Source organism: Vulpes vulpes, chromosome 3 (assembly GCF_048418805.1).
Source record: "Vulpes vulpes isolate BD-2025 chromosome 3, VulVul3, whole genome shotgun sequence".
In the NCBI taxonomy this organism is placed as follows: Eukaryota; Metazoa; Chordata; class Mammalia; order Carnivora; family Canidae; genus Vulpes; species Vulpes vulpes.
The window spans coordinates 114,421,014-114,430,355 of NC_132782.1; the positions used below are offsets into that span (position 1 = coordinate 114,421,014).

General features: G+C 66.2%; 1 protein-coding gene across 17 annotated transcripts in view; it reads left to right on the forward strand.

The window, feature by feature from the left end:
• Nucleotides 1-9,342, forward strand: part of UNKL (unk like zinc finger) — a 32,328-nt gene that overhangs the window by 20,598 nt on the left and 2,388 nt on the right. For 8 of the 17 annotated variants that reach the window (XM_072754170.1, XM_072754171.1, XM_072754167.1 and 5 more), the window contains 4 exons: nt 7,379-7,471; nt 7,855-8,079; nt 8,549-8,751; nt 8,853-9,110. In XM_072754170.1, coding sequence (XP_072610271.1) covers nt 7,379-7,471; nt 7,855-8,079; nt 8,549-8,751; nt 8,853-9,110 — 779 coding nt within the window. Of the gene's footprint in view, nt 1-2,934; nt 3,484-3,545; nt 3,816-7,378; nt 7,472-7,854; nt 8,080-8,548; nt 8,752-8,852; nt 9,115-9,342 lie in introns of those variants that run through there. The other 9 variants (XM_025984753.2, XM_025984755.2, XM_025984752.2 and 6 more) reach the window with 9 other exon arrangements.

Genomic DNA, 9,342 nt, shown 5'->3' on the forward strand with positions numbered 1-9,342 from the left:
TGTGGGATGAGGCCGGCCGCAGGCAGGGCCACTGCTGAGCGCCCCTTAGCTGCTGGGAGTCATCGAGGGTTTGGGGGGACTGGCAACCAGGGGAATGGAGCCAGGCCGGAGGGAGGGGGGATGGGCGGGGAGCTGGAGGGGGGGCCCCTGCATGCCCTGCAGGTCCCCAGGCCCTCGGCCACGTCTGGGTGGTTGCGTGAATGGCGGCGCCCGCGAAGGGCCTGCATCCCTGCCCCGGTACAGGGAGGCCCGGCAGGAGCGCTGTTGGTGCCACTTTCGTGGTCTCTGTCCGGGGTTGGCCGGGAAGGTGTGGCCGTTGGCAGGACGAGGAAGCCGCTCCTGGGCAAGGCCCGCTCAACTCCAGAGCTGTCGTCCCGGCGCTCGGGTCCTGGGGTACCCCCTCTGTTCTGCCTTCTCTGCTGGGGCGGGGAGGTGGGTGCGGGCTCTGCCCCTGTGTACCTGTGTCAGGGCACCACTCCCCCGCCAGAGCTGGCCAGGTGGCCGCATTCGAGGTGGCCTGTACCTACCCAGAGCCAAACATCCTCGGGCGGCCACCAGGGAAGCATAGTCACGCTGCCTGCCATGAGGCCCGTGCTGAGACGCAGGTTGGGGTGGCACCAGCCCCGGCGAGGGTGGACAGGGTCTATTTCCAGTGGCTGTGTAGATGGCAAACCCTTCCCTTGAGAGGGCCATAGAGCCAGTGTCGTCGCTCCTGCCGCCTGAGGGATGCCTGGCGGGCGGGCGCGATCCTGCTCCCGAGTCCCGGCCGACTCCTGGGGCCCTTCCACGTGTGCGGCGTTCTCTGCTCCCGGCGCGGCCTGGCCTTCCTGCCCCATGCTCACTCTGAGTCAGTTCTTCTAGAACATTGGAGACCTTCTGTGGCCGCGTGGGTCTTCCCACAGCCCTGGCGCTGCTGCGTGGGCTCCGCTGTGGAGCTGCTTCGTGTGCCCAAGAACTCTAGAATGGAGCTTGCCCCGGGGTGTGGGGGGGAGCCCCGATGTCCTTGCCTTGCTAGGCATAAATCTGTGGCCTCCGTGGCTGTGCTCCGGTGTGTTGTGGGAATCCCGTCCGTGGGGGCGAGAAGGCTGGCAGCCAGCCCCACTCGGGCCCCGCCTGAGACAGGGGAGCTGGTTCAGGTGTCGGGTGCTTCATCGGGAGGATCCGTGTGTGTTTAAGTGAAAACACACACGCGTACTTTACCTTGACATGGAGCTGGGCTTAAACGAGGTATCCCTCCTGAGCCACGAGGTCCGAGGGGAGCGCGTGGTTCTGCATGGATTCAGGTCACCACCGGTGGGTGTAAGGACTCAGCCGGGCAGAGACCCCGAGGCCAGGGCCGAGGCATCAGGGCCCGTGGCCAGTGTGCGCTTACATCCGAAAAGCAGCAGTAGGTGGCCACAGCCAGTCTGGCCACCGAGCAGGTTCTCTGCCCTCTCAGGAGCTGGGTACTTAGGAAGGAACCACGGTGTGTACGGTGTGTCTGGAGGCAGCTCCCAGAGAACGTTACACCCAAGGCCTTTGGAGACCTCACACACCTGGCTGAGCACGGGGTGGGCGGGCGTGCCGGGCAGTGCGCGCTGCAGCCCTGTTTCCACTCGGGAGGGAGCTGGAAAGCCATTGCTATGCAGGGCATGTTTGACTTTACTGTTCTGGGTCTTATGTGTAAAACACAGAGGTTTTATTATTTTTTATTTATTTATTTATGATAGTCACAGAGAGAGAGAGAGAGAGAGAGAGAGAGGCAGAGACACAGGCAGAGGGAGAAGCAGGCTCCATGCACTGGGAGCCTGACGTGGGATTCGATCCCGGGTCTCCAGGATCGCGCCCTGGGCCAAAGGCAGGCGCCAAACCGCTGTGCCACCCAGGGATCCCAAACACAGAGGTTTTAAAAAGAAAACTTATTTCTCCTACTCTAAAGGTAGTAATAGTAGGATTTGAACATAACAGGAGAGTCATTAGGAAATGAAATCCCTGCCCGTAAACAGGTGACACCACACGAGCTCTGCTCACCTGAGTGAAGCGCTCAGTGCACTTCTGCTCAGAAAGGGGGCCTCGGGGCACATGCGGGGGCTCCAGGGCGGGCCATCCTGCCGTCAGGGGGTCCTCGGCCTGTCTGCCTGTGTCACTGAGCATCTTGCAGTTCCTGCTCTCATGGACCTAAATGGTCCCTGAACCAGCCCCCCAGAGGTGACAAGGTTAACCCCTTTTCAGAGTCCATGTGGCCTGTTTGCAGATAGTACAGTTTGTTGCTGCTGCCGCTGCCACAATTATGAGCCGCTGGCATCCGTGGGACCCTCCGTGCTCTCTGACCCCCTCTGAGATGGCGTGTAGAGTCATAGCCCAGTAATATGGGCCGTTAGGACTCCCCAGGACTGCCTTGTGCCCCGGGACGGCCCCAGCCAGCCACCTTTCTGCTGCTGAGCCGCCCTACCCACTGCGGCTGTGGGCTGCGGTGTAGACTGGTGCTTCCTTCCTCCAGTGTGGCTCAGGTTACCTCCTTACCAACACACTGCGTGGGAAGAATGAGTAAACTCTGCAATAAATAGGTGCTGTTCCCAGAGTCATTGTGTAGTTAATGGATCCAGGGCAATCATTTCAGGGCCATTTGGCAGATTTCCTTTCCTTCCACTTCACAGGAGCAGGTTGCAGGTTAAAAAAGGGACCGTAGGAATAGTCCCCTGCGGAGCTCATGGCCGGGAGCGGCTGGGGGTGAAGGGTGGGAGAGCCTTCCTTCCAGACGGGCTGTGGGGACGGAGGGCCTGGCGGGGGGCTGTGGGCAGGTGGCTCGCAGTGCCCTCAAGGGCAGAGGTCGTCGTGGCCTGTCATCCTGACCACGGCCTGCCCGGGGCGCTCCCTTCTTTCCCTGAGCCTCCGCGCGCATCTGGACCACGCCGCCGCCAGGAGGCCGGAGGGGCAGGTGCGGGTGTCGGCAGGTGCGCGCCCCCTGGGGACCCACACGCGGGCCTCGGAGGACTCCCGCCGGCGGGTCCCGCCCGCCCCCACCCCTGCACCTGCTGAAGGGTTGCGTCACCCGGGGGCGGGTCGAAGGGTTACGTCGCCCGGGGGCGGGGCCGGCGCGGGGCGGGTCGAAGGGTTACGTCACCCGGGGCGGGGCGGGTCGAAGGGTTGCGTCACCGGGGCGGGGCTGGCCGAAGGGTTACGTCACCCGGGGGCGGGGCGGGGGCGGGTCGAATGGTTGCGTCGCCGGGGGCGGGGCCGGCGCGGGGCGGGTCAAGGGGTTACGTCACCCGGGGGCGGGGGCGGCGCGGGGCGGGCGGGGCGCGGGCTGCGTTTGAATCGGCGGCGGCGGCGGCGCGGTGGACGGTGAGTCAGCATCGGCAGCCCCGCGCCGCCCGGCTGTGGGTCGCGGTCATGCGGACCCAGCTGTGCACCCCGGGCGAGGTGAGAGCCCACCCCCTCTGGACGCGCCTCCCCAGGTGCGCCGTACCCCCAGGTCCCCAGGTGCCAGCCTCCCCAGGTGAGGTGCGTCTCCCTACCGCCGTCCCCCCCAGGTGCACTTGCCCTCGTGTCCAGGTGCTCCTCGCACCCGTTCAGGTTGCCCGTGGCCGGGCCAGGTGTTCCAGGCAGGGCCCGGTACCCGGCTCCTCGGAGGCTGTGCGGGGATGTGATGCAGACGTGCCCTTTGTGGAGCCTGCTCTGCAGAGGCGCCCGCCGGTTCCCTGCGTGGGCCTGAGCCGGGGGCTCAGGGGCCTGCATCGCCGCGCGGGGGGGTCTGTGGCTCCGCAGCGAGGACGGGTTCCCGCCTTGTCCTGCCCGGGGATGGTCGCCTGCGCCGTCGGGAACCAGGCCGGTGGGTGAGTGGGCTTGCCAGGTGCTGGTGCGCCCTGCGCCTGGGGAGGACGGTCCTCCGGGGCCTCCGCTGGGGGGCACCCCGGCCGCAGGGCTGCCCCGTCCCAGCCTTGGATTCCGTGCACCATGCGCGTTGTCCCCGTGTGTCCCTTGACCCCAGAGGACTGAGTGGCGCCGAATGTGCTGTGTCACGTCGGGATCTGGGGACTGCCAGGGTCGTTACTCAGCAGCTATCCGCTAATTTCTCACGAACGTCTGGGCGGTTCCTGGGAGTTGGACGAGGCGGGTTCTGGGGCAGATGGCACAGCTTACATAATTGGGCTCCAGATTTTGAGTGTTAAAGTCCTTTCTTTTAAAAGTCGGCTCTTCTGAGAGAATGTCCTGGAAAACCTGGGTCTGACTCAGCAAGGAGGTGGAGTAGGCAGGGTCGATCTCCCAGAGTAGCCAGTGCGCCCTGCACGCGGGTGCTGTTGCGGAGGGCGGCCCTGTGCGACCCCTCTGCTCCTGAGGCTGGGGGAGGGGGCGTCTCTGCTGAGTCACGGGGTGGGGGTGGGGGACCTGCACAAGATGAATCTTTTCCAGGTGAGAAAAGGCTCCCGTTTCAGCGTGTTTTCCCAGATTTATCAGTTCATGTGTCCTTCTGTTATTCAGAAAGTGTTTTCTACAACTTTGTCGAGTTTCAAGTACATCGCCTCTAACTGGGTCCTGAGGGGCCGAAGGTTGAGTCCGAAGATTAAGGCCACACCCTGAGGCCTGGCTGACCTGTGGACCCCAGGCTGAGAAGGCGTGCGGGCCAGCACCCCAGGAGTGGGGTTGGGCTGCCCCCGCTTTGGCCACAGCGGAGTGTGGGAAGGAGGGGGCAGGGCACGTGGGGGGGGTCAGTGCTTGCTTTTAGCAGATGGGTGTGCACGCAGGCGGGTGCCCTGAGTCTGGGCTGGAGCAAACCGGGGGTTTGGGGCTGAGCAGAAGGTCTCCCGGGATGGGACTAGGAGCCAGGCTGCAGGGAGACAAAGGATGAGGGGGGTGGCGGCGGTGGCTGGAGCGGCCACCAGGGGGTGGGTGGGTGGGGGGTGATTCTGTCTGGGAGGTAGGGCTCCTGGCCCAGGGCCCAGCATTGTAGAAGGGTTACTCCTGGGATCGCGCTGCTGGGGGCTGAGGGGCAGCCTGCCGAGATCACAGAGCTTGGGGCCCTCCCCGCTGCGGGTTCGGGGGCAGGGGCGGGGGGGCTCCCGCTGGCCTTCTGCTGGGTGGGCGGGCCTCTGACTCCCCAGAGTTTGAGAAGCCTCTGATGTCAGGCCTCTCCCTGTTGTGCTGGGGGCCGTTGGCAGGTGAGGGTTAGGGCTGCTGCAGCCCAGCATGTTGGGGCCTGGAGGGGCCGCCAGGCTCCCCAGGGAGGGCAGGGGGCATGGGTGCGGGGCTGGAGGGCTTGGCAGTAGTTTGGGGGAGGTGGAGACAGGATGGCAAGAAGGGGGATGGGCCGCAAGGGGTGGGTTTGGGTGCAGGGCCTCGGCATGGGCGGTGTCTTCCCTGAGCCGTGGAAGTTCTATCGGCCCAGGGTCCCAAAGTTCTGAGGTCCCAGTGAAGCACAGGGTGCCTGGGAGGGTGGGGTGTGCTGTCCACGGCTCCCCTTCTTGTGGGCAGGATTCCGTGTCTCAAAGGGTATGTCTCTGCCGAAGCTGCCTCCTCCAGGGACGTGACTTTATCAGGAACAAGTCTTTGCAGGTGCTGTGGGGGTAAAATGAGGTCATTGGGATGGGCCCTAACCCAGCGGGGTGTGGTTATAAGGAGAAGGTGACATGGCACAGATGTGGAGGGGCGGCCGGAGGCGGGGGGCCGCGGGGTGCCAGCAGCAGGGTGCAGGCGCACCCCCCCTGGGTCCGCACAGTGAGAGCGGATTTGTCGGGCTGCCTCCTGTGCTGCATGGTTCCAGCGGCCCCACGAGGCAGACGCCTGGCCCCAGGTGCTGGGCACAAGCTGCCCGCAGGTGGGCAGGAGGTACCCGCTGAAGGTCCAGAAGCATGGGCTGGGGCCACCCAGGGGAAGGGGCTGCGCGGGCTTGTCACCCTGGGCGCGGGGCTGCTGGTGGTGCTGCTGCCCCCAGAGGACCAGGCCCGCCTTGCACTCGCAGCTCCTCGGCTGCCTTGGTCTTCAGAGTGACAGGGGTGGCGAGGTTGGGGGGTGGCAGCCACCACCTCGCACATACACCTCATTTCTGGATGGGACCCTCGAGAGTCCCTAAAACCTTGGAGGAGCGTTTCCCCGGAGCGGGTAGGTCTGAGGCCAGGGCGATGGGCGGGGAGGCGGGCTGGTCTTGGTGGTTCCCCAAGTTCTCCTGTGGCCGAATCCGATTCCCTGCTCCCAGCCACGCCTGCCGAGCGAGTGCACCTCCCTGGTGTCCCCGACCCCGCGCGCCCACGTGTCCCCTTCACATGCCGCAGAGGCCCGAGCCAGGGGCCCCGGACGCGAATGTGGGCCCACGTGCTGGAACTTAGCATTCGGCCACCACCCGGGGGAGGCGCAGCGTGTGTGGGCTTGGTGGGCTTCATGGGCTGAGCGGCGCCCAGCAGCCCTGGGGACAGGGAGGGATGGTGCAGCCAGGCCCCCCGTGGGGCCAAAGGGCAGGTCTGCTCTACACCCACCCGCTCCGTGTGCTCGGCCTGCCCGCCCTGGGGACGTCTCTTCACCCACACACCCGGCTGTGTCTCCCTGGAAATTATGGTAAAGGCCTCTCATTTCAGAGGACAGCCCGTTCCCTGCAGCACCGGCAGGTGGGCCTTCGCTCCCCGGACCCTAAAGCAGGGATTTGAAGCGCCCGGATCGATCGGCCTGCTCAGCTGCTGGTCTGACACACCCAGGGGTCCCAGGGCGGGGTGTGGCCAGAGATGAGCAAAGGTCCTGCAAGGGTCTTTCTGACTTCCGTGTCACCCTACAGACGCTGCACTAGGCAGCTGGGGGCAGGGCAGAGGCACGAGGCCACGGAAGCCGGGCTCACGCACGGGACAAGCGGGCCTACACAGAGCCCCATGATGCACCCGGTCCTGGGGACGGGGGCTGCTTCGTGACCTCTGGAGATGAAGCCTGATGCGCCTGGCTGGCATGCTGGGGATAAGGCTCGGCGACTCAGGGAAGGCCCACCTGCCTCAGGGAGGCGCATGTGGGGGATGGCAGCGTGGGGCCGAGCAGCGTGGGGCTGAGCTCCTTGCCCTGCCTCCAGCGCCGCCTGGGCTTCTGCAGACCCTGGGCGGGAAGACCGCACCCCACGCTGGGCCCTGTCCTCTGGCCTCTCCTTCCCTGAGTGAACTGCCATGCAGCTGCTGGAATAGGAAAGCTTGGGGGGCCGGGGGGCAGTGTAGGGTGGGGTCAGGGTGAAGGAGGGGCTTGGGAGGAACCCTGGGGAGCTGGGGAGCCCACGCTGTTCATGCCTCTGCTCCCCTGATGGACCGGCCTGGCGTGGACCAGGGTCCCAGACACTCAGGGTGCTGCGGGCCGTGGTTGGGGGGACAGCTCATCTCCCGCCTGGGACCGGGCCTTGGTGTGGCCCTGCTCTCACTCATGGCCGTTTCACCAGGTTTTGCACTAGAGCTTCATCTCCGGGACAGCAGCCTCACAGCCCTAGACAAAGAGCTGGATGAGCATGACAGCGGTGACCCGGGCCCGACAGGTAGGGGTGTGGAGCCCCGGGAGAGCCCTGCGGAGCATCGGGGGTGGGTTCCCGCAGCTGCTGCCACCCCCCATCCCTGCATGAACCTCCATCTCAGCACCGGTCTCTGCAGACACCCTGGCACGACCACCACGGCCCTGGCCGAGGAGCCGCTCCAAGCTCCACGTGGGCCCACATGCGACCCTGGAATGTTTTCTTCCCCAAGTTCATCTCTTCTGATGTCCAGGGGGCATGGCTGCCTCTGATGTCCAGAGGGCATGGTCATCTCTTCTGATGGGCAGGGGGCGTGACCATCCCTTCTGGTGTCCAGGGGACAGGGCTCTGGCCGGAGTCCTTGGTGGCCTGGCCCCGCCCCCGCCCACTCAGCGTCCTCCCCTCCGCAGGTCCGAGGTCGCTGGGGGGCTCGGAGCCCGTCACCATCCCGGGCGGCCTGCCCCGCTCCCCGTCCTTGCACTCGTCCTCGTCACTGTCCACCTCCCCGCTCAGCTCGCTGTCGCAGTCCCTGTCAGGGCCACTCGTGTCCTCCACCATGACGCCCCCCCAGCAGCCGCCCACCCTCAAGTCCGAGCCCGGAGCGCTGGGCTCGTCGGCCGCATCCTACTCCCTGGGTGAGCGGGCGCGGGTGCGACAGGGGTGCCCGGGCCGGGTGCCCGGGCTGGGGACCCGCCATGTCCTCCGACATGCGGCACGGCGACGGACAGGATGGTGACAGCGCTGGCTCTGCCTTTATTTTTCCATTGGGAAACGTTATCTTCGATAGCTCCTTGGGCTTTAGAAGAGTATCTTTTAAGTATCGTTTTGCCCCCTGCGCCTCTGGCCAGCTCTTGGCTCTCCCGGGCCTGCAGACTCTGCGGCCAGGAGGGCTTCGGGCGGGGTGGGTGGCCGCCGCCCGCCCGTTGCCTGGGTGTGGTGACAGCTCTGACCTCGTTTCCACTTTAATCCGGGCGGAAGGATCAGGGAAGGATGGGGGAAGGATCAGAGAAAGATGGGGGAAGTATGGGGGGAAGCATGGAAGGATCAGGGAAGGATGGGGCAGGCGTCAGCACCGTGGTGACTGCCCCCACCCCCCCACCCCAGGGCTGAACGGCATCCCCGGGAGCATCTGGGACTTTGTCTCTGGCAGCTTCTCTCCCAGCCCATCCCCGATCCTGAACCCCGGCCCTGCCCCTTCGTCAGGCGCGAGCCCCAGCAGTGCAGAGCTGGCCCGGGTCAGGCGGCAGCTGGACGAGGCCAAGAGGAAGATCCGGCAGTGGGAGGAGTCCTGGCAGCAGGTGAAGCAGGTGAGTGCGGCGGCGGGGGGGGGGGGGGGAAACGACACACCAGTGCGCCCGCGGGGGGAGGCCCCCCCTTGCCCACCTGCTGCAGCCCCCCTGGGTTTCAGGCGTGTGACGCGTGGCAGCGGGAGGCCAAGGAGGCAAAGGAGCGGGCCCTGGCGGCGGACAGCGCGCGGCGGCTGGCACTGCAGAAGAAGGAGGAGGTGGAGGCGCAGTTCCAGCGGCTGCAGGAGGAGCTGGAAGGCCGCGGGCTGTGTGCCGCGCTGGCGGGGCTGCAGCGCTGTGCAGACCTGGGCGCCGTGCCCCTTCCAAAGCTGCACTCCCTGCAGAGTCAGCTGCGCCTGGACCTGGAAGCCGTGGATGGGGTGAGTGCGGGTGCTGCCTGGCCCCCCTCTGCCCACCGGGTGCACCCTGCCAGCTGCCCCCACCCCCACAGGGAGGCTGCCCCGGGGTCCCTGGTGGGTGCTCTGCCTGCTGCCCCCGTTGCCCTTCCTGCCCCCGCTGCAGCCCCCTCTCACGTGGGGCCTGTCGTTAGAACCTGGGGCGTCTGGAAGGCTCGTCGGCCCCCCACACTCTCCTGCAGGGGCCTGGCCTCTG